Genomic DNA, 25,735 nt, shown 5'->3' with positions numbered 1-25,735 from the left:
CATGACCTGGAGGCCGAGGTTATTTGATGATAGGTGCAGTGCCTCCTGTCTATGCTGTACAAAGTGAGGAGAGCATTACCCATACACGAGGAAATCTGCAGACGCTGGAATTTCAAGCAACACACATTAAGTTGCTGGTGAACACAGCAGGCCAGGCAGCATCTCTAGGATTGGGCTGTATCCATTACTTTCTTCAACCCCTTGCATTCCTGGCAGTAAAAGAAAGGATACAAGTATGAAAAAGATATGTTTGGGAGGCAGTCAACTCATAGCTCCAGTTTCTCAGTATAATAAAAGGTATCAGATTTTAAAATGTATTACATTGTTGTGTCTGGTTTGTGCTGAACTTGAGAGAAAATTTAACACCCCATGGCATTAGCCAGGAAGAGTAGCTTGGCACTTAAGATATAAACATAGGGATCCTATGCCCGTTTTTATACCTTGATTGCAAAATGCATTTCCCATCCACTTGGCATCAAGATTCCTGAATCCATGCAAGTCCACTGCCTCCCATACTTTCTTTGGCTGCATTTCCCCTGTCCCGCTTCCAGTAAGGACTCCAATTATTCTCGCCTTTATTCATTGTGTCAGATTGGATAATGCCACCTTCCATAACACGTAAGTATTTTTCTCTTTAACTGAGGATTCTATCATACCCCTTTGCCTCCATCACCACAGATGATAATGTGCACAATTATTTCTGCACCTTGACCCACACTTGCTGCTTTTCTCCGTTCTAGAACCAAGTGTGGCACGTTTCTCTTGCCCTCACAATCCACTTCCAACAACTTCAATGTTAAATAGGGAGCCCATGATTTCCAACATAATACTGACTAGAATTGCTTTTGATTCACTGTTTACTATAGTGCATTCTCTCCTCAAGGTGGCAGTCTGTTCACCGGGCAGCTTGAAGCAGATTGAGCGACCCCTTTCCAGAATGCCAGTATTCCTTTGATATATTTCCGTGAGCAATTGGTTGCCTGTCTCTTTAATTCTCTGCACCGTTCCTATTGGCGACCTCTCTGCTTTGGTTCCTTTAAATCATTTAGCTAAAGCTCCATACGTTTTTTTAATTAGGTAAAATGCAGCCATATGCAAGCTTAAATAATTCTGCATTCAGCTCCGTGGATGCTACAAACTTGCTGAGTATCTCCAGCATTATTAGACCTTTACGCAATGACTGCTTTCCTCCTATGTCTTGGGCTCAGATGCAGAAGAAAACATTTTTGTTTGTTTGTTTGCATATGTTGTTTAGAACAATCCACATGGGTCCGAAACATCTACTGTGAATTCTTTCCCATAGATGCTGCGTGACTGCTGAGTTCCTTCAACATTCTGTATATGCTACTCTCACACATGGGTAATATCATAGGACATGTGCAAACATAGAACATGTTTTAATTTAATTGCTCGTATAATTTGGAAACGTGCAGAGGAAGGGCAAGCAATTATGAGCAAAGTACTGTATCTGGGATGTTCTCCACATGGCAGAATGGCTCCTTCACTCCGTGGAAAGCACGGATCAGCACCAGAAAGAGGATCGAGGCCCGGCAGGTGGCGGCTGCAGCCGGAGGACTGGACTTTTTAATCTTGACGCTGCTTGTCGTCTTGTTGGCGCTCGGATGCGCGGTTGCCGGGGTAACCGACACAACTAAACTATGAGTGAGGTGAGAGAAGTTTGAGCTCCGGGATCGGAACAAGGATAAGAGTCAGGCTGAGGGCGAAGGGAGCAGAACCGGACAAGAGAAACCAGAGGCAGTGCCGGTGGGTGCGGTGCTCAGCAGGTGGGTCGCCGCCGGCGAGTTACCGCCACAGGCTGCTGCAGCCGCCCCCGCCCCTCCACTTCTTACCACCGTTCCTCGGCCTGTGGCCCCGCGACTCCCACCTCTCGATATTCCCTATTCCTCGAGATTTTCCGTTCCCCCCGAAAATTTTCTGCCTTCGACCACTTTCATCTTCCCCGACCGCACCTTATACCCGCTTAGCCATCCATCCCCTTCCTTCTCCTAAACCAATCTCCCTCCGAATCTACCTCACTCTTCGTTGATCACCCCGATGTCCCGTTCGCTTCCCTCCCCCGACATCCCCCTCCCCCTTTGCCTTCGCCTCCTTTGATCAAGTACCTCTTTGTTGCACTGTTTTGCAAAGTTTTGTTACCAAGTTACTCCAGATTCTAGGATCTGAAAAGTAACCTGAGGACGGAAATTGTTTTAAATATGCTGTATCCGCAGAGAGTGAGGCACTGTTGAAGTTTCAGGCCAATGACAATTTGAGCTTTCTATCATCTACAGATTTTGTTTTACAAAGTGCCATTTTGGGCTGCTCTGTCAGGGTAGTATAGTGGTTAAAATTCAAAGTAAAATGTACTATTAGAGTACATACATGTCACCACATACAACCCTAAGATTCTTTTTCTGCAGGCATACTCAGCAAATCTAAAGAACAGTAACTGGAAACATTAGGAACTATAAACTAAGCAAACTGTGCAAATGCAGATATAAATAAATACCAATAAAGCTATTATTTCACTACATTATATTACTTTCATCATGATGTCCAGTCCCTGTACACCTCTATCCTCAAACTCTCTGCTTCTTTCTGGACACTAGACCCAACTAGCACCCCTCCACCACCACTCTTCTCCATATGGCGGAACTTGTCCATACTCCCAATAATTTCACCTTTGGCTCCTCTCACTTCCTTCAAACAAAAGGTGTAGCCATGGGCACTTGGGTGGATCCCAACCGTGCCAGCCTTTTTGTTAGCTACGTGAAACAGTCTCTGCTTCAAGCCTACACTGGTATCGCTCCCCAGCTTTTCCTATGCTACATCGACAGCTGCATTGGTGTTGCTCCCTGCACCCATGCAGAGCTGATCCACTTCATCTACTTTGCCTCCAACTTCCACCCTGTCCTCAAATTTACCTGGTTCGTTTTCGACATCTCCCTTCCCTTTCTCAGTCTGTCTCTGTCTATGGAGACAGCTTATCTATTGATGTGTATTATAAACCCACTGATTCTCACAGCTATCTGGACAATATCTCTTCCCACCCTGTTACTTGTAAAAATGCCATCGCCTTCTCTCAATTCCTCCATCTCTGCCGCATCTGCTGTCTGGATGAAATGTTTCATTCTAGAACTAAGGAGATGTGCTCCTTCTTCAAAGAAAGGGGCTTCCCTTCTTCCACCATCAACGCTGCCCTCAACTGCATCTCTTCCATTTCACGCAGATCTACCCTCACCCCACCAGGGATTGGGTTCCTCTTGTCCTCACCTACCACCCCACCAGCCTCTGCGTCCAGCGCATAATTTTCTCTAACTACTGCTGTTTCCAACGAGATCCCACTGCCATACACATCTTACTAGTTCCACTATCTTCTTTCTGCAGGGATCGCTCCCCACCTGACTCTGTCGTCCATTCGTCCCTCCCCACTGATCTCCTTCCTGGCACTTATTCTTGCAAGTGGAACAAATGCCAAACCTGCCCTTAACACTTCCTCCCTCACTACCATTTAGGGCCCCAAACAGTCCTTCCAGGTGAGGTGACCCTTCACGTATGAGTCTGTTGGGGTCACCTACTCTTTCTGGTGCTCTCGGTGTGGCCTCCTGTATATCAGTGGGATCCAATGTAGATTGGGAGATGAGAATGCTTTGCCGAGCACCTATGCTCCATCTGCCAGAAAAAGCAGAATCTTCCTATGGCCACCGATCTTAATTCCACTTCCCATTCCGGCAAGTCAGTCCATGGCCTCCTCTACTGTCTTGATGAGGCCACACTCGGGTTGGAGGAGCAACACCTTGTATTCCGTCTGGGTAGCCTCCAACATGATGGCATGAATGTCAATTTTTGAACTTCCATAGATGCTCACCCTCCCCTTCACCATTCCCCATTCCTATTTCCCTCTCATCCTATCTCCTTATCTGCTGCTCCCCACTTCTTTCTTCCATGGCCTTCGGTCCTCCTATCAGATTCCCCCTCCTCCAGCCCTGTATCTCTTTCACCAATCAACATCCCAGCTCTTTACTTCATCCTTCCCCTCACTCCCGGTTTCACCTATCATTTTGAGGTTCTTCCTCCCCTCCCCACATTTTCTTACTCTGATTCTTTATCACTTTTCCACTGCTGATGAAGGGTCTTGACCTGAAATGACGACTGTTTATTCTTTTCCATAGATTCTGCCTGGCCTGCTGAGTTCATCCAGCATTTTGTGTGGATTGCTTAGATTTCCAGCACCTGCAGATTTTCTCTTGTTAGCAATAAAGCGTGGTTAGCATAATGCTTTGCAGTACTAGGGACTAGGGATCAATTCCTGCTGCTGTCTGTAAGGAGTGTGTGTGTTCTGACTGTGACCGTATGTGTTGGTTAGTTGGTCATTGTAAATTGTCCAGTGACAAGGCTGGGTTTAAATCTGGGGATTGCTGAGTGGTGTGGCTCAAAGGACCTGAAGGGCCTGTTCCACATTCAATCTCAATAAATAAATGTTGCTGAGTAGTTTGAATGAGTTCTGAACTCTGTTCTAGAGAGGGAGTACATAATTCTGTACACTCCTAGATTTAGAATCTGGGTAACTTTGTTGAATAAGCACTTGATTCTCTTTTCACAGAGCCTAGATTGTTTTTCTTCAAATATTGAGATGAATGCTCTCCACCCAAAGTGTCAACAATTTGCCTTTTTTGCCTCCACAGATGCTGTTTGACTTGTTGAGTTCTTCCAGGTTTTAACTCTAGATTCCAGTATCCACAGTCTCTTGTGTCTCCATGTTGTCACTTTGGTTGTGTTCGATGCTACATAGTTTAAGAGAAAAATTTTGACAAGTTCACGTTGTTGGTGTTTTGACTAGAATCGGTGGCAGCACGCTTTCTAATTATAGGTCACTGGCCTGCAAAATGAAGGAACTCAGAGTGTTTGAAGACTAACAGAGGGACAAGAATGGGAGGCAATGAGACACAGAAGAGAGAAACAACATAAGAAACAGAACTCAGTGGTAAGGAATCAGTGCAAATTGAGCTTTAGATCTGTTTTGTGAGAAATTGGCTGTTGGGAGAGAAAGAGCAGCAGAAGGAGGTGTGTTTATTTTACTATGGTACAGGTAAATTGCAACCTTAATGAAAGTACTAACAATACGTCCATTAAATTCACAGCATTTTATCCCCCACATCCTGATTTAGCTAAGGAGCTCATTACCTCCTTGGATTTGTGTATGAAGGTACAAACCAGGGAGCATGGAATATTAAATGCAAAATATTTAAGGTAGACATTTGCCCTACACAGCTGGCCTATCCCTACTGTCATTTTTCTAATTATAATTTCCTGGGCAGTGAGTAATGTGTGCTCACATTATACACACATACACACACACACAAAAACACACACACACAAAAACACACACACACACACACACACACACACTAAGACACTCAAATGTGCTACAAAAAATTATTGATATTGTGAGTATGAAGACAATTGCAGTTTTAGACAATAGGACCAACGTATCACTCCAACATAAACATACTGACACAGCATAAGTAGGTCTAGATTATCTGCTGTACTCAGGCTCCACTTGGCTTTTCTCATATAAGTTGATCAGGCTATCCCTCTACCTCTATTATGCTCGTCTATTCTTCCCTTCAATATACCACTTGATTCAATCTCTCCTGGATGGTAGTGCATTCCATATTCTCGCCACTTTATGGATATCAAAATTTATTATATGAATTTCTTGGTTACCATATTAATTTTATAGCCTCTTATTATGGTTGTCCCCACAAGTGGAACCATTCTCTCTCTATCCAATCTATTAACATTTTGAGAACTTTAATTATCACTGTTAGGTCATGCTTTGGTCATCTTTTATCAAAATAAATTTTTTGAACTTCAGTGAAGGAATTAAAGATGTCAGTGTCAATTTAATAAGCTGTAGTAGCAATGGAAGGAATTGTCCAGAAACCAAGTACTACTTTATATCAGATAAATCATCTGTGAATTATTCATTATGCCTGTACATCTATTGCAGCTGGCATACAAGTACAGTGCCAAAATAAGCATAGGTCTTGCACATTGTTTTGACTAATGAATGGATGGGGTTTGGAGTCTTGAAATCTAAAATAAAAATAACATTCCAGAAGAAGAGAATAAGTATTTATCCAACTTGTAATGAAACTGCAAAAGTAATTCTACTAGCATTGCAAAGTATAACATAATATAAAAATCATAACAATTTTCAAAAAGTATTCATGAGTATTCATAGGCAAATATCAGAATCAGGTTTATTAGCGTTGACATGGGTTTCTTATTGTGCTTCAGGGTTTCCTCCCATATTCCAAAGATATACAGATAGGGTTAGTGAGTTGTGAGCATGCTCTGTTGGTGCCAAAATCGTAGCAACACTTGCAGGCTGCCCCAGCGCAATCCTCAAACATTGATCATTGACACGAAAGAACTCAATTCACTGTATATTTCAATGTTACAATGTACATGTGACAAATAAAGCTAATCTTTATCTTTAAAATTTGTTATTTTGCGGCAGCAGTACAGTGCAATAGATTAAAAAATGACGATGTTACAAAAAGAAATATTTTAAAAAAGTAGTGCAAAAAGAGAGTGAAACAATGAGGTAATATTCGTATGTTACCATACTGGATTGTGATTGGTGAAGGCAAGTTCAAATCCCTTTGTGGCTGCTGGGAAATTTAAACACAATAAATATGTTCTGAAATTAAGCATCTATCAATGTTGGTATTAAAAACCCAGAAGCAAAATATTAATATCTTCTGACAGAAAAGTGATAAATGTTGGATAAGGTTAATTTAACCCAATTATTTCACAGCTGACCATTTACAGAATTAAATCTCACCCTTGCCCAGACCAACGAGACATTAGATAGCCTTGCAAGCCACTTAGTGCAAGAGTAGTTAGGAATGGAAAATGAATTATAGTGTTGCGTAATATACATATCCAATGAATGAATGAATAAAGAAAATGCAATCATGTCTTTTTGAGGAATTCTAGAGATTTTCCTGCACTATTCTCACACATTATCGCACTTAGTAGCAGCAAAGCTTGGTGAGGGTAATGGTGCTGTCTGTCCTTGATAGCCCTTACTAATCCACCTATCTGTCAGTACTGATCCCAAGCTTCAAATATGTGTCTTTATGTTTTTTTGGGATAAAATCATGGTATTTAAAACATTTGTCATTTGTACCATAACAACTGTGAGTATTGGGATTGTTAATACATTTCAGATGTATGGAGTTTACAAGACGGCAGAGGGGAATTTAAATTTAAAATATCCACTCTGACTTGCATCTTTCAGTTGATGCTGTTCAGCAAGGTAGGTGATTTAAATTTTTTTGAATTATTTTGGTTTGCTTTCTTGATTGGCCAGACCTTGCTGCAACAGGCATAACTCTTTCCACACAGCCTGCAATCTCCTTCAGAAATGCATGTCACCAGGTTCCTCTCAGGATTTACACATGAGCATGTTGGACATAAAATTTATTTTCTCTCACTGAGCTGAAATCGAATAAGTCATCATAATATAACAACACCACTTGAATTTCAGCAATTCCAGAAGGTCTGTCACCATTTAAATTGGTGGCAATAAATGCAGTACTGCGTACACTTCAGGATAGAATGATAAAGAGTGCAATCACATAGGTTATTACGATTCACAGCATTAGCTTGATCTTTTGCTTCCAGGCCAGAAGATATGAGAACTATTAAGCAATTAAATGAGTAATACCTCAGGATGTTGATTTTAAACTGAAGTACAACTTTTCACTTCTGTTAAGGCTGTGCCTCAGGGAAAGTATGCTGCATTGTGGACTTGTATTAGAGCTGAAGTTCCAGTGCTGTGCAATCTGTTTATGCAGCCTGTGCAGCTGTTTTAAGGGAGCAATGGACTGGGATCATATTATTCCTCTGTTAAGTGTCTTGTCATTATTAGTAGACTGTCCCTTTACATTTGATCTCCTAAAGTGCAACAGCTCATACATGGCCAGATTGAACTCCATCTGTCATTACTCTACCCATACATGCAAGGAGTTTGTACATTCTCCCTGTGACTGTGTGGATTTTCTCCAGGTGCTCTGGTTTGCTCCCACATTCCAAAGACATACAGGTTAAGGTTAATAAGTTGTAGGCATGCTATGTTGGTGCTGGAAGCATGGTGACATTTGTGGGCTGCCCCTGCACATCACAAATGATAATACAAACAATGCATTTCACTGCATGTTTTGATGTACATGTGACAAACAAGGCTAGTCTTTATAAATCTCTTAACTTTGTATCCTTTGGCAATCTTCAACACTAGCTACAATGCCACCAAGCGGTCTACAAACTTACAATCCACCCATTCACATATCCATTGAACTTATTTATACATATTATAAACAGCAGAATTCCCAGTATAAATCCCTTTGGAACACCACTACACAAACTTCAAGCCAGGCAGATGTGCAAATTACATTGATATCACGATTGGCACAGATATGGGCTGAAGAACCTGTAACGTTCCATGTTCTAATGAGAAAATTGTTAAAATTATTAGCAAGCTTGCCAGTATGTAAGCAGAGAGAAATTGTTAATATTTCAGCCCAATGGTCTTTCGAGAGATACAGTTTAATCACTGAGCATTTCCAGCATTACTTGTTTACATTTTAAAATTCAAGAGGTAGAGTTTACATTGTGACTTTACAAAACCTGGTTCAACCTCACCTAGCATATAATGAGTATTTTTGGCTACCATGCTTATGAAATCATATTTTAGCCTGGGGTGGCAGAGAGATGACTATTATTATTGAACTATCAGAATGATACCTGGACTCCGAGAGGTAAATTACACATACAGTAGAAGCAATATAAACCAGGAATATATTTTGTGGAATTTAAGTTGACATATAGTATTATGTAAAAGTCTTAGGCACGTATATATAGCTAGGGTACCTCATACTTTTGCACAATACTGTAGAAGTGATTTTATTAAAGTCTTGATGGCATTAAAGAAATCTGAGTGTCTCTATATGCACTGGCTGTGGAATCTAGAATTTATAACCTAAAAATTAAGTCTAGGCCTTTTAATATTAATGAGGAAACATTTACCATGAAGTGATATCAGTTGGAATTTCTTGTAATTTATGCCAGAGGTTAAATTTAAATGAATTTTATGGAATTGCATTATTAATAAAGGAGTCAAGCAGGTAAAATGGTTTTGTGTAATCAAAAACCTGCAGGTGCTGGAAATATTCAGAGAGAAACAGAGTTCATGCTTAGGGTCTTTTTACAAGAATGAGCATACCTTGTTCTTTTTAAATGATTTTATGCCACAGATAAGTCATGATCTCACTAATTGGCAGATTTACCAAACTACCTTTTTTCAAGATATTGATATAAAATATTAAAAATCACTGATCAACTGCAGAAAGCTAGATAGTTACTTCATTATTGTAATGCCTGGGACTCTAGATCAAATCTCTAATTTTATTAATATAATCTGATAGTGCTCTCATTACATATTTAGAACTCCAAGTACGATATAGTTTAATTATGAGACCAGGTTCCATTAATATGACTTCTAATCTTTTATTAAGTTTGCCAGTGCAGTTGAGGCTAAAAAGAAACAAGAGGAGCAATTGAAATTCAATCCTGAAAATAAGCTATTGCATTTAAGAAAAAATAAGGTGACTGAATACATGATAAATGGTAGAATGCTGCTCACTGGATTTTTTTTTTTGTTTCTTGCACCATTAGAGACTGTTGTGTGTGAAAATACCAGGAGATCAGCATTTTCTGAGATAGCCAAGCTGCCCCGTCTGGCACTGTGACGGAACAGGTTGGCAATGCTAATTCTCCCACTAGCTTTGCCCCTTTGCCTGGTTAGTCACTTCTCCTTGTTCTGTCGTGGTCTAGTTTTCCCAGTAGTTCACACACTTTGCCCTCCTGTTATGCAGTTCTTGGGAGTTCACCATTTACACACCCCAACTGTAAGACTATCGCTAGTTTGGCCAATCTAAACAATCCCTTCAGTTAACATGCTCTACTGGTTTATAACTCATAAAAATAAAGATTCTAGACCCAGGCATTTCAAACAGTTTCATTTATTTTCACTCACGCCATTACATTGGTTTGTGAATAGCAGAATGGCCCCAAAAGACCTGAGGGACAGTTTGGGGCATCCTAAAATAATGCCTGGGTTAGTGGGGGCAACACCACTGGCAGGGAGGAATTATTCTTTTATATTCATCTGAATATGTGGACACTGATCTTTGGGTTTAACTAAGGCATTTGTTGTGGAATAAAACTGTAGGATGTTAGAATCCCTGTTTAAAATGTTCTAATTCTGCATCTGAAATAAATATTTCGGCCTGGTCAGGTGATTATACCCCTACCCCTACCCCCACCCCCACCCCCCAGACCAACAGTAAAATTTCCCGTTCCTTCTAGACCAAGCAGAGCGGATTGAAGTTCTCAATCTGGCTTTGCTAGAGAGGTGTGCCGGTCGGATTTGGTAAATAGTTATATTGGAATGTTAAAGACAAAGTGTGTTGTGGCGAAAGCCTTGGTATAGATGTTTGTTTTCATTTGTCTATTTGTAAATACTTTTTTCCTTCACAACCTTTGGGCAGCTTTTGCATTTTTTTTCACCTGACACTAGATGAAACCCCTTGCACTAATGTGCCGTTGCGGCTTACCAATTGTTTGTTTTACCGGGTGACCTCCATCGGGCACGCTTACCCACACTTGATAGCAAGGTGTGACAGGCACCAACAATCATTCCATGATCAAAGTAATTTAGTTCACATCTCTTCCCCATTCTGATAGTTGGTCTGAACAGCAACTGAACCTCTTGACCATGTCTGCATAGGTGAGTTGCTGCCTCATTTGGCTTGTTAAATATTTGCATTAACAAGCAGGTGTACCCTAATAAAGTGGTCACTGAGTGTAAATTGACATGGATCTGTAAAATTACTTACCTATAAACATGTGTTATCTATAAATTTAGCAACCATATCATAAGTCCCTCCCTTTAAGCTACTTATATTAATTATAAAATTTGAGGTTTTGGCACCACCATCCTGTTCCACACAACTTATTGTATCTTACCAACAAGGTAGGACTCGTGTGTACCTCCACCATTTGTTATTTGGCAGCCGATTTTCTTTCCTCCTTCCAAACATCTTCCAAAGATATTATGTCCTAGAGCATTAGGCACTTTTCTCCAATAGCCTTTCATTTGGTACCTTATCAGAAATCTTATGGATTTTTAAAAATAGCATTACTCTCTAAGTATAGCACATGTTCCTGCTTCAAAAACCACCAATAAATTGGTCATTATGCTTTTATAAAACCATTATGAAATATATTGAATTTTTAGCTCCCTGCTAAAATGTCATTAATAATATTTTTGTTAAGTAAACTTTTCTGAAGTTTCTTGATTTCCATGTCACTCAGTTTTTTTGAATAAAGAAGTTGCATTCAATATTTTCCAATTTAATGCAATATTCCTCAAATCTAGGGAATTTTAGAAAATTAAAGCTTCAATTACTCACTGGCCACTTTTGGCATACTAAGATGAAATCTATTAAGGTTTGTGGACTTGACACATTATCACTTCTGTGTTGATTGTATTTTTCCTCCTTTCTCTACCTTGCTTCCAGTTTCAAATTTACAACAGCTTCTGTAATATTGCTTTAAGCCAGTACAATGAGTTGTAAAGATAAATATCATTTATTTATGTGACATTTCCATATTCACAGACTACCTTTGAAGGACCACTGTCGCTTTGTTAATTCTTTTTAAAATATCAGTGAAAACTCACACAATCTGTTTTTAGATTTCTAGGTAGCTTTGTCTCATACTCTAATTTCTTTCCTAATTGATCTTTTATTACTGATTAAAGCAGTCTGTAGGTTCTTACTGTTTGGTAAAAGAAAGATGAAAAGGCAGAATATTTACAAAAATGGCTCAAATGTTGGAGTGATTAAGAGATTAACTTCTATTTCAAATGCTGTGCATAGGAGAACAATATTTGAATGTTTATCTGGATATTTTTGTCATTTTGTCAACTTTCAAATTTCTGTCAAGACCAATATAAAATGCATTGGGACATGTACTCGTACCATTCAATTAAATTACTGAATAAAATTTTGCTCTCTGATAACACACATCAAAGTTGCTGGTGAATGCAGCAGGCCAGCCAGCATCTCTAGGAAGAGGTACAGTCAACGTTTTGGGCCGAGACCCTTCGTCAGGACTAACTGAAGGAAGAGCTAGTAAGAGATTTGAAAGTGGGAGGGGGAGGGGGAGATCCAAAATGATAGGAGAAGACAGGAGGGGGAGGGATGGAGCCGAGAGCTGGACAGGTGATTGGCAAAAGGGATATGAAGGGATCATGGGACAAGAGGCCGAGGGAGAAGAAAAAGGTGGGGGGGGGAGCCCAGAGGATGGGTAAGGGGTATAGCCAGAGGGACAGAGGGAGAAAAAGGAGAGAGAGAGAGAAAGAATGTGTGTATATAAATAAATAACAGATGGGGTACGAGGGGGAGCTGGGGCATTAGCGGAAGTTAGAGAAGTCAATGTTCATGCCATCAGGTTGGAGGCTACCCAGACGGAATATAAGGTGTTGTTCCTCCAACCTGAGTGTGGCTTCACCTTTACAGTAGCGGAGGCCGTGGATAGACATATCAGAATGGGAATGGGATGTGGAATTAAAATGTGTGGCCACTGGGAGATCCTGCTTTCTCTGGCGGACAGAGCGTAGATGTTCAGCAAAGCGGTCTCCCAGTCTGCGTCGGGTCTGGCCAATATATAGAAGGCCACATCGGGAGCACTGGATGCAGTATATCATCCCAACCGACTCACAGGTGAAGTGTCGCCTCACCTGGAAGGACTGTCTGGGGCCCTGAATGGTGGTGAGGGAGGAAGTGTAAGGGCATGTGTAGCACTTGTTCCGCTTACAAGGATAAGTGCCGGGAGGGAGATCAGTGGGGAGGGATGGGGGGGACGAATGGACAAGGGAGTCGCGTAGGGAGCGATCCCTGCGGAAAGCAGAGGTGAGGGGAGGGAAAGATGTGCTTAGTGGTGGGATCCCGTTGGAGGTGGCGGAAGTTACGAAGAATAATATGTTGGACCCGAAGGCCAGTGGGGTGGTAGGTGAGAACCAGGGGAACCCTATTCCTAGTGGGGTGACGGGAGGATGGAGTGAGAGCAGATGTGCGTGAAATGGGGGAGATACGTTTGAGAGCAGAGTTGACGGTGGAGGAAGGGAAGCCCCTTTCTTTAAAAAAGGAGGACACCTCCCTCGTCCCGGAATGAAAAGCCTCATCCTGAGAGCAGATGCGGCGGAGACGGAGGAATTGTGAGAAGGGGATGGCGTTTTAGCAAGAGACAGGGTGAGAGATGTTTTTCCCATGGGCAATCTCAGGAATGCTACAATGTTGGAAAAAGCATTTTATAAAGAGACATCATGACTGTGTATTGCAAAATGTAGGTTTTGTTATTCCTGTTTCTTATTTCAGCAGATCCATATTACTACCAGAAAAGTAAGTGAGTGAGCAAAACAAAATAGAAGAAATAAAAGATGCCTCCAAAGAAGGAAAAGTCTCCTAAATCAGCCAAGAAACAGCAGCTGAACTCCAAAGGATGGGAGGTAGGACTGTTAGCAGCTCAGATTGAAGAGGTGAGTTTAAGATTAAACCTTTAACTTCATTAACTAATGAAAGATTTCTTCAAGTGACACGCTTTCAAAACAGTTTTTATTAAGGGCATCACCAAATTTTTTTGCAATTTTGTCCTAAGCAATTTTGCTTCCCTCCTTTAAACGTAAATGAGGAAAACAGGCATCTGTGATTTAAAAACCCTGGATTCCATGTGTCTAGCTGACTTGTTGCAGGACCTTGTTGAAGCCCTTGCTAAGGCCCAAATAGGCGACATCCATTGCCCTACCGTTATCTACCTTAAAAATCCCAGCCATTTACTCTAGCTCAGGTCATAAGTGACCCTGCACATCTTTAAGAGGACTTACTTTCTCCCCCGCTACTTTTTTATGCTTAATATACTGGAATTGAATTGGTTTATTATTGTCACATATACTGAAATATACGGAAAAGCTTGTTTTGCATATACTGTTTATACAGATCCCATCATTACATAGTGCAATAGCTGTATATCTACCTACAGTATAGCTGTAGTAATTCTTGGGATTTTCCTTAACCTTACCTGCCAGGTTTATCTCATACCCTCTCTTTGCCCTCCCAATTTCCCTCAAGTGTTTTCTTAATATTTTAGCGTCCTCAAGGGATCCACTCATGATAGTCCAAGGATGTCATCTCTAAGTACTGCTGTTACTCCTCCCTTCCTTGCTTACCTATACCTCTGTAAAGCCTGTGGCATCTGTATTCTGGACACTGAGCTGCCATCCTTTCCTGCTGTCAGCCATGTTTCTGTTATCACTATAACATCCCAGTCCCTAGAGCCAATCTATTTTCATAGTTACCTGTTAATCTGCTTTATCTGTTAATCCTCATGCATTGAAATAAATGCATTTTCCCTCCCTTGCCTGCACATGGCACCAAAAGTAATACAGAGATCACAACCCCCAAGGTCCTGCTTCTTATCCAATCTTCAATGCTCATTCTGCAGGACCTCGTCCCTTGTATCTGTCATTTGTACCAACATGTATGATGCCCTCTGTCTGTTCATCCAAGAGTATTTTGCACCCGCTCAGAGACATCCTTGACCTGGCACCTGGGAGGCAACACATCATCTTCTTGTCTCTCCTGTGGACACAGAATTTCCTGTCTATTCCTTTAACTATTGAGTCTTTGCCGCCTTTAAATGGCTTCTGAAATAATTAAGATTAGGATCTATACAATTTTTGCAAATAAAGGATGGAATTTCAGCACTGATTTTCCATTTTCTGTTAATTAAAGTATACTTTATTCTATTTTTATATTTGCCCTTTTGTTTCTTTTGTAAGTAATTATTACCTTTAAACAATGGAAGATTTGACATTATCATGAATTCTGAGTTGGAATGATTGCTGAAATAACATTTAAGAAATCAGTGTGAGTTCTCCCTTCAGCTACACCGTATCCTCGTTATATGCGGGGGATACGTTCCTCGGAGTTGACGCATAATGTGAAATCACATAATGTGAATAATTATTTAAATGGAGGAAATGGAAATAGGGATGCGTTCCAGAGGGCTTCCTAAATATGTTTTATCTGTAATTTATTCATATTTTCATACCAATACAACACAAAAGCAGTACTACAAGACAACATTTGTATTATATTTCATCAATTTAAGGTAATATTCAATGTAATAAATCATAGAAAGTGAACATCCGAGGGTGTACAGTACTCACCAACAGTGGCAGGTGTGTTCGCTCCTGGACATGAGTGGTTGTTGTGGTGTTGGGCAGCTTTACATAGATAAGGTGGATGGTTGTGGTTGTCAGGATCATATCAAGCACAGCAAGGGGTGATGGAGGACTCACAGAACTCTTAGAACTGCTGGCAGCAGAAGATTACAGCGATTTGAATAAAGCGGTGAAGGTTGTTTGCTTGGCAGCGTTTTATTTTAAATTTGCTTGTAGGGAAGAAGGGTTGACGGCAGGGAATGACTGAAATGCTGACTTCGTTCTAAACGTGGGTCCATGTCCATCGCCATTTGTGCCAAGTGTTCCGACTTCGACCATTCCCTCACCATTGGTAAACTCCCAGGATTTTCAAACTCGTCTGTTGCTTGCAGCATCTGAGAGATAGTTTGCGGAAAAAAAAATACCTACGCCTTGAATGTGGATCACACCGGTCGAGTGGTTGAATCAGCGATGTTGTGTTAAGCGGCAGGAAACGCATTGTTATGTTAGGATGAATGCTGTCCCAATGTTTAGGATGGGCTAGCGCATTGTCAAGCAACAAAAGAACTTTAAAGGCAAGATTCTGTTCCCGGTAGTAGCGTCCCAGAGCTGTGTTACCTTCAGCTGATGCTGAGCTGTTTATAATTTCCAACTTTTTTTTCAAGTGTTAAAGCGGTTCTCTGCCGCTCGGCTGACGGCCCAGGACGTGACATCGGACGCTCAGGAGGCATAGTTAAATATTTCAAGCGCAAAATCACTGCACCGTAGGTAAAACCAAAAAAAGTTTAAGATCGCGCATCCACACCTTGCCAAAACCAATGCGAGAGTGGTGGGAGAGAGATTGTGAGGTGCGCACACATGACTTGTATTGGTGGGAAAGTGGTGCTCCTCATCCCAACAGTGAGAGTGTGAGGTGTGCACATGTGACATGTATTGGCAGGAAGGCGGTGCTCCTCGCATAACTGTGAGTTTTGGATGCATACAACGAGACGTTGGTGGAAATAGGTTCCTTGCATAACTGTGGGTCAGCATTGTCTGAAGACGCATATAACGAGGATAGGGTGTATTCATAATTTATGTAAAATGTCATTATTTAAGAATTCCTGGCTCAATTTACCTACCTTTTTCAATTGATAGGATGTATTTATGGGTATTTGTAACATTTTGCAACATGATCAACCTACCTCAAGAAAATTGTGCCATTCTGCAACAGTTCTGGTGGGCATCAACCAAAATTATGAATTAGGCTGTGACATAGGTTCTGGGTAATAATAATATATTGAAGATTCCAGGGGACTGGCTTAACAGGTAAAGCTCACATCTTTCCTTTATAAATACAGTAAAATGAGAGAAGCAAGATATCCAATGGGTAGGAGTTTTCGCATTCATAATCTCCAAGGGCCCAGATAAACTATTGATGACAATCTGTTCAATTAAATCAGGTTTCTCCTTCACTTGAGTTCGAAACTGCTGTAGAATGGAAAGGATGTAATAAGAATGGTTAAAAGTGGGCAACACCATCAAAAGGAATTAAAGTTTGAAAGGTATTAAGCTAGAGGTGGCAGAACTGTCATGGACTGATGCCTTGACTGTGGTGAAAGCTTAAGGTGAGGAATCCTTCAGCACTTGAAGAAACATGAAAATGGAAAAAGTCATAGCATTTAACCTATAATACCTTGCCTGAATGAGTGCAGCAGGAAGAGGGTTGCAGATTGGGGAAAGAAACTGATGACTTTTTATTCTAACACTGTTTTTCTTGGTGTTACAGGACCAGTGGAAGCCAACTATTTATTTTGCAGTTGGTGAGAAGCTAGAGAATGAGATATTCCTTGATGCTCTGTCGGCAGCTATCAATGTCCCACTGCGTAAACTTTTCAGTGTAATTTCTTGGAAAGGAACAATGAAGCAGGTAAGTGCAAGTGCACACTGTTATAATGTTATGAAATTTATTTCATATTGTTATTTACTTAAAATGCAGATTACTAACAAGGCAATGTGATGCAACCAGTAGTAGTGTTGTATTTCCATTTAAGTGAAACCTTGTTTGTTTCCATTAACAATTTTGAAATAGAGCTCCACTTGCAAAAGAGGTAAAATTGGAAGAAAGCTGTGCAGGGTGAATGCCTGTCTTTAAAAGATAGACCTCCAATGCAGCCTAGTATTAGCTTAGGTCAGAGGAGAAGGACCATACTTTAATCCTTTATAGAGGGGAATATAATGGATTAAAATATGGTTCTTTCCCCTCTGATTTGCACCTTGATAATAACAAAGGAGAGCCCTGTTAATGAACTGTAGCTGGCTCAATCTTACTTCAATTGGTACAAACTCTTTGCAATTTTGCAAAATTTGGAAGGGCTTTATCAGATCATAAAGTAAGACAATGAAAGAGTTACAGTAGGGAAGTTATTCCAAGTTTGGAACTCAGGAGTACTCTTGCTGAAAACAGAGAATTATGTAAGTTGTTTACATTTTATTTACTTAAGTATCGTGATAGTATAAATCTTCTATATGAGAGAGAAAATCTGGTCTGAAGAACTCCAGGGTGAAAAAAAGCATGTAAACGACGGAAGAATTGAAAACGGATCGAATAGATTTTCTGATTGAAAGTATGTTACCGCTGCTCTGTTTTTACAGATCTCTGAGCTTGGAGACCCAAAGAAACAGAAGGCAAATGGTCTTCCTATGTTTTATGAGGTAATAATTTCTGTATCAGCAACTTCAAATGTTTTGAAATAGATTTAGGAGAAAACAGTCTTGAAGAGAATTATGGATATCAAATTAGCAGTATAGTGAGACTTCGTTATAAACATTATTTATAAAGCATTGATGTTTCTCAAATGCAAGTGCTGCTGAATAGAAAATTTTATCATTGTTCCATATAAAATTCTCAACAGATTTTGAATTAAACCTTCAGCAGTATTTTGATTTTTAAAAAAGTAGTTAAATACAATTTGATGTGATGCAAATTGCATTTTTTTTGCCATTTTTGTTTTGATTTAAATGCAAAGGTAATGACTTTACTAGTTGATTTGGTTCTGTGGGCATGTTAATGACTGATCAGACTAATTTCTATAGCACACTAAGCAAGAAAGACTACTTTCATTGAATCATTAGGAACAAGTGCTGCTGTGTCCAAGGTTTAGACTGCTTGTACTTAGTCTTTCTGTGTCTTTGGCTGCTCTTCTCATTATGGTGGATGTTCCAGGAGCAAAGGTTTTTGAAGCCTCACAACCTATTTGAAACGCTTCAAGCATAACATAGAAGGCGTTCATATTTATTTTGACTCTTTCATTGTACATCTTAGAAGTGCTGACATTTATAATTTTCTAAATTGAGTGCCCTCTGCCCTTTTAAAAATGTATTTTTAGAATTGCATCTGTATCGGTAATAATTCAAGTGCAAGTCACACCTCCATTGGGGAGAAGATAAAACATTTATTAATGTGACTTTGATGTGCAGATAAAAATAGTTAACAAATTTTTGGGAGATATTTGATAACATCTTTCCTTGTCAGTTTGCATTTCTATTACATCTGGAGTACCCAGGGATCTTAATGTCATAATGTCTCTCCTCTGAAAAGGTATGATCAGGATCCAGGCAAAGACAACGACACTATCTCAACCTTGCATCTGCTTTCTTGACCTCTTTATTCAATCCATTTTATCAGACCGATCTGTAATCCAGTATCAAATTAGTTGTGATAAACATTTCTTAAATATTTAGAAAACTAAAGGCAATATCTTCCAATCTACAGTAATCACAAGCTCTATCTATGGAGGAAAATGATCATTCAATGTTTCAAACTGAGACCTTTCATGATTGGGCAGAAGCTAGTATAAAATGGTAGGGAAGAGGAGGAGCAGGTGACAGGTGAATCCAGGTGAGAATGGAAAGACAGGAGGGTGTGATGGGGGAGGGAGGGAATAATGTGAAAAGCTGTGAGTTGACAGGTGGGGGAAACAAAGGGTAAAAGAAGGATTCTGATAGGAGAGGACAGTAAACCATGGAATAAAGGCTCAAGTGAGGAATCAGGGAGGAAGGTGAAGTTGATGAGCAGGTTATGAGGGTGAGGAGAGGAAAGAAAAGAGGTGACAGAGCCACAACAATACAGAAAAACAGGAGGGGGACGAGTAACAGCAGGGAGTGGCTACCAGAATATAGAGAAATCAAGACAGGTGTTGGAGATGGACCAAGTGAATTTGAGGGTGAAGTGGAAGTTGGAGAGAAAGCTGATGAAATTGACAAGCTCTTCCATGGGTATAGGAAACACCAATGCATTTGTCATTGTAGCAGAGATGGAGTTGGGGAGTGTTACCAGAGTTGGCAACACTTCACATGCAAATCCATATGTGTCATTTATTGTATCCTGTTTTCCCCATGTGGCCTCCTCTACATTGGTGAGACTCACCAGAGATTGGGGGGTTAACTTCATTCAGCACCTTCATCTTCCATAATGGTTAGAATCTCTTGATGGCCAACCATGTCAGCCATTTTAATTCCACTCTGACGCATCTATCCACAGCCTCTTCCACCCATGTTGAAGCCAGATGCAGATTGGAGAAGCAACATCTTGTATTCCATCCTGGTATTCTCTAACCTTATCATGAATATTATCTTTTCAAACTTCTGGTAACTCCTAACCTAGTCCTTCTCTAGCAGATACCTTTGCTTTTTCCACCTATCACCTCGCAGCTTCTGATTAATTCTGAGTTCTGCTCTCTTCCTTCCCAGTCCTGATGAAGGGTCTCAACCGGAAATGCTGACTGTTCACTGTCCTCCATAAGTGCTGCCTGACCTGCTGAGTTTCTCTAGAATTTTGTGTGTGTTGATCCAGATTTCCAGCATTTGCAGTCTCTCTTGGGTCTTCTAACATTTTTGCCTGCATAGCATGTAGCCTCTATAGCTACTCCACTGCTGACTGCACTCACTATGTGGTCAGAATCAGAATCAGGTTTACTATTACTGATATACTGTATGTCATGAAATTTGTTGCTTTGTCACAATAATACAGTACAAGACATAAAAAATTACCATAAGGTACAATAAAAATAATAGTTCAAAAAAGAAATAACAAAGTATAGTGTTCATGGGTTCATGAACTATTCAGAATTCTGATCGTAGTGGGAAAGTGTTGTGTGTAGGTCTTTAGGTTCCTGTACCTCCTCCCTGATAGAACATAGAAACATAGAAAACCTACAGCACAATACAGGCCTTTTAATACAACGCTCTGCCGAACATGTACTTACTTAGAAATTACCCAAGGTTACCTCTATTTTTCTAAGCTCCATGTACTTATCCAGGAGTCTCTTAAAAGACCCTATCGTATCTGCCTCCACCACAGTTGCCGGCAGCCCATTCCACGCACTCATCACTCTCTGCATTTTTTAAAAAAAAGCTTAACCCTGACATCTCCTCTGTACCTACTTCCCAGTACCTTAAGACTGTGCCCTCATGTTAGCCATTTCAGCCCTGGGAAAAAGCCTCTGACTATCCACAAGATCAATGCCTCTCATCATCTTGTACACCTCTATCAGGTCACCTCTCCTCATCTGCCACTCCAAGGAGAAAAGGCAGAGTCACGCAATCTATTCTCATAAGGCATGCTCCCCAATCCAGGCAACATCCTTATAGGTCTCCTCTGTACCCTTTCTATGGTTTCCACATCCTTCCTATAGTAAGGTGACCAGAACTGAGCACAGTACACCACATGGGGTCTGACCAGGGTCCTATAAAGCTGTAACATTACCTCTCAGCTCTTAAACTCAATCCCACGGTTGATGAAGGACAATGCACCATATGCCTTCTTAACCACAGAGTCAACCTGCACAGCAGCTTTGAGTGTCCAATGGACTCGGGCCCCAAGATCCCTCTGATCCTCCACACTGCCACGAGTCTTACCATTGATACTATATTCTGCCATCGTATTTGACCTACCAAAATGAACCACCTCACACTTATCTGGGTTGAACTACATCTGCCACTTCTCAGCTCAGTTTTGCATCCTATCGATGTCCTGCTGTAACCTCTGACAGCCCTCCACACTATCCACAACACCCCCAACCTTTTTGTCATCAGTAAATTTACTAACCCATCCCTCCACTTCCTTATCCAGGTCATTTATAAAAATCACAAAGAGTAGGGGTTCTTAGAACACCACTGGTCACCGACTCCATGCAGAATATGACCCGTCTACAACCACCCTTTGCCTTCTGTGAGCAAGACAGTTCTGAATCCACAAAGCAAGGTTCCCTTGGATTTCATGCTTCCTTACTTTGTCAATAAGCCTTTCATGAGGTACCATATCAAATGCCTTGCTGAAATCCATATACTCTATATCTACTACTCTACCTTCATCAGATATGTGTTTAGTGACATCCCAAAAAAATTCAGTCAGGCTCGTAAGGCACGACCAGCCTTTGACAAAGCCATGCTGACTATTCCTAATCATATTATATCTCTCCAAATGTTCATAAATCCTGACTCAGGGTCTTTTCCATCAACTTACCAACCACTGAAGTAAGACTCACAGGTCTATAATTTCCTGGCTATCTCTATTCCCTTTCTTGAATAAGGGAACTACATCTGCAACCCTCCAATCCTCCGGAACCTCTCCCATCTACAAAGATCATTGCCAGAGACTCAGCAATCTCCTCCCTTGCATCCCACAGTAGCCTGGGGTACACCTCATCTGGTCCCAGAGACTAATCCAAATTGATGCTTTCCAAAAGCTCCAGCACATCCTCTTTCTTGATGTCTATATGCTCAAGCTTTTCAATCCACTGTAAGTCATCTCTACCATCGCCAAGATTATTTTCCGTAGTGAATATTGAAGCCAAGTATTCATTAAGTGTCTCTGCTATCTCCTCTGGTTCCATACACACTTTTCCACTGTCACACTTGATTGGTCCTATTCTCTCACGTCTTATTCTCTTGCTCTTCACATATTTGTAGAATGCCTTGAGTTTTTCCTTAATCTTGCTTGCTAAGGCCTTCTCATGGGCCCTTCTGGCTCTCCTAATTTCATTCTTACGCTCCTTCCTGCTAGCCTTATAATCATCTAGATCTCTATCATTACCTAGTTTTTTGATAGTAGCATTGATAAGAGGACAAGCCCCTGGTGATGAGGTACTGCCTTTTGAAGATGTCCTTGGTGAAACAGCTTGTGTACGCGATGAAGCTAGCTGAGTCTACAACCCTCAGTAATCTCTTTCAATTCTGTGTATTGGAACGTCCATACCAGGCAGTAATGCAACCAATCAGAATTCTCCCCATTTATACATATGTATAAATTTGTTATTATTTGATGGTAAACCAAATCTCCTCAAACTTCTAATGAAGTATAGCCACTGGCATAACATAACTGCATGAAGCCATGGTTGTACAACAGAAGTGATCATAATTGTACATATAACTTTATGGGTATCACTTTGGGACATCCTTAAACAGCAAGAATTTGTCTCTGTAAATGCATGTCTTAGTTTCAGTCTTACTATTTCAACTGTTTTTCTTTGGACTCTTCAGATCACAGAAGCAGCATGGGCATTGCTGGATAAAGGAGAAGAGCTTCCACTGCCATTGATCTGTAAACTGATCAAGTTCCAGATCCTGTGCATTAAACAGAAAGACCTCCAAAAAGGGGGGGTTGAAAATAAAGTAAGCTTGCTTTATTTTGTTTTCTTTTGTTTTGAAATAATACTCTATTATTCTTTTGTGTCAATAATAAGAATACCGTTTTGAATACTGTTGTGGTTGTCAACCATCTGGGGGAGCTGCAGCAACCGGGTCTCGGGCACTGAGTTTGGCGGTCTGGCTCAGAAGGGAAGGGGGAAGAAGATGACTGTGGTAGTGATAGGAGGTTCTATAATTAGGGTAGTAGGCACGAGATTATGTGGATGCGATTGAGACAGCCAGATGGTATGTTGTCTCCCAGGTGCCAGGGTCAAGGACATCTCAGATCAGGTGCATGACATTTTAAAGGGGGAGGGTGAGCAGCCAGAAGTCTTGGTACATATTGGCATCAGTGACATAGGTAGGAAAAGGGAGAAGGTCCTTAGGGAGCACGGTAGAAAGCTGGTAATTCAGGATCTCAAGGGTTGTAATCTCTGGATTGCTGTTTGTGCCACACGTCAGTGAAGTAAAGTACAGAATGATTTGGCAGATGAATGCATGGCTGAGGAACTGGTGGAGGGGGTAGCACTTCAGATTTCTAGATCATTGGGATGTCTTCTGGGGAAGGTATGACCAGTATGAAAGGGATGAGTTACACCCGAAACTGAGGGGGACCAATATCTTTTCAGGCAGGTTTACTGGAACTGTTGGGGAGGATTTATACTAATTTGGCAAGGGGATGGGAATTGGAGTGATGGGGCAGCTGGTATACAAGCAGAGGCAGTGTGTAGAGAGATTGTTAGGAAGGACCAGGCAAAATTGCGTTCGGTGGGATGAGTAACAAAATCAAAAAGGATGATGAATACAGGACTGAAGGTGTTATATTTGAATGCACAGAGTATATGAAATAAGGTAGATAATCTAGTTAGAGATTACCAGGTATAATGTTGTGGAGTTCACCTCATGGTTGAAAGAAGATTATAGTTGGGAGCTGAACATTGAAAGATGCACATTGTATTGAAAGGACGGGTAGGTAGGCAGCTGGGGTATGGTGTCTCTGTTGGAAAAAATGAAATCGGGTCCTTAGGAAGAAGTGACCTAGAATCAGAAGATGAAGAATTTTTGTGGGTAGAGTTAAGAAACTGCTAGGGTAAAAAGACCCTGATGAGAGTTATATATAGGCCTCTGAACTTTAGCCAGGATGTGGGCGACAGATTACATTGGGAGATAGAAAAGGCATGTCAAAAGGCCAATGGAGATTTCAATATGCAGTTCAATAGTGAAAATCAGGTTGGTGCTGATCCCAAGAGAGAGAATTTGTAGAATGCCTACAAGATGACTTTTTAGAGGAACACGTTGAATCCATTAAGGGATCAGCTATTCTGGATGAGGTGTTGTGGAATGAACTGGATTTGATTAGGAAGCTTAAGGTAAAGGAACCCTTGGGAGCCAATGATCATAATAAGAAATAATTCACTCTGCAAGTAGAGAGGGAGAAGCTAAAGTCAATTGTATCAGCATTACAATGGAGGCATGAGGGGGGAGCTAGCCAAAGCTGATTGGATGAGGACACTAGCAGGGATGACAGTAGGGCAGCAATGGCTGAAGATTCTATGAGGAATTTTGGGAGGCACAGGATGGATATACCCAATGAAGAAGAAATATTCTACAGGCAGGATGACATAACAGTGGCCGACAAGGGAAGTCAAAGCCAACATAAAAGCAAATGAGAGGACATACAATAGAGCAAAGATTAGTGTGGAGTTAGAGGATTGGGAAACTTTATATAAAAAAAAACAGAATGCAACTAAAAATTATGTTAGCCAATAGTATCAAAGAGAGTACAAAGTTTTTTTTCAAATATGTGAAGAGTTAAAGAGAGGTGAAAATAGATATTGGACTACACTGGAGAGGCAGTAATGGGGGACAAGGAAATGGTAGACGAACTGACTAAGTATTTTGCATCAGTCTTCACTATGGAAGACCCTAGAAGTTTGCTGAAGGTTTGGGAGTCTCAGATAGCAGAAGTGAGTGTAGTTGCTATTACTAGGGAGAAGGTGTTTGGAAGCTGAAAGGTCTGAAAGTAAATAAGTCACCTGGACCAGATGGACTACACCTCAGACTACACCTGAAAGAGGTAGCTGAAGAGATTGTGGAGGCATTATTAATGATTTTTCATGAATCAATAGATTCTGGCATGGTTCCGGAGGACTGGAAAATTGCAAATGTCCTGACTTCAGTGGTTGGTAAGATGCTGGAGTCGATTGTTAAGGATTAGTCTTTGGGGAGGCAGATGATAAAATAGGCCAAAGGCAGCATGGTTTCCTTAAGGGAAAATCTTGCCTGGCATATCTGTTGGAAATTTTTGAGGAAATAACAAGCAGGATAGACGAAGGAAAATTGGTGGATGTTGTGTATTTGGATTTTCAGAAGGCCTTTGACAAGGTGCCGCACCTGAGGCTGCTTAACAAGATTAGAGACTATATATTGTATTACAAGAAAGCTTCTAGCATGGATAGAGAATTAATTGATTGGCAGGAGACAAAGGGTGGGAATAAAGGGAGTCTTTTCTGATTGGCTATCAGTGACTAGTAGTGTTCTGCAGAGGTCGGTGGTAGGACCGTTCCTTTTTATGTTGTATATCAATGATTTGGATGATAGAACTGATGGTTTTATGGCAAAGTTTGTAGATGATTCAAAGATTTGTGGAGGGGCAAGTAGTGTTGAAAAAACAGGGAGGCTGCAGAAGGACTTTGACAGATTAGGAGA

General features: G+C 40.8%; 1 protein-coding gene across 7 annotated transcripts in view; it reads left to right on the top strand.

The window, feature by feature from the left end:
- Positions 1 to 1,577: 1,577 nt before the first annotated feature.
- The window catches only part of spag17 (sperm associated antigen 17), a 266,599-nt gene continuing 242,441 nt past the window's right edge, over positions 1,578 to 25,735 (top strand). For 3 of the 7 annotated variants that reach the window (XM_063050679.1, XM_063050678.1, XM_063050684.1), the window contains exons 1-6: positions 1,593 to 1,784; positions 4,871 to 4,984; positions 13,515 to 13,675; positions 17,127 to 17,267; positions 17,993 to 18,052; positions 22,880 to 23,011. In XM_063050679.1, coding sequence (XP_062906749.1) covers positions 13,577 to 13,675; positions 17,127 to 17,267; positions 17,993 to 18,052; positions 22,880 to 23,011 — 432 coding nt within the window. In that variant the 5' untranslated portion in view covers positions 1,593 to 1,784; positions 4,871 to 4,984; positions 13,515 to 13,576. Of the gene's footprint in view, positions 1,785 to 4,870; positions 4,985 to 7,241; positions 7,331 to 13,514; positions 13,676 to 17,126; positions 17,268 to 17,992; positions 18,053 to 22,879; positions 23,012 to 25,735 lie in introns of all 7 variants that reach the window. The other 4 variants (XM_063050681.1, XM_063050680.1, XM_063050682.1 and 1 more) reach the window with 4 other exon arrangements.

Source organism: Mobula hypostoma, chromosome 6 (assembly GCF_963921235.1).
Source record: "Mobula hypostoma chromosome 6, sMobHyp1.1, whole genome shotgun sequence".
Classification (NCBI taxonomy): domain Eukaryota; kingdom Metazoa; phylum Chordata; class Chondrichthyes; order Myliobatiformes; family Myliobatidae; genus Mobula; species Mobula hypostoma.
Note: the sequence above shows the minus strand (reverse complement) of the source record. Positions and strands in the feature narration are given on the sequence as shown.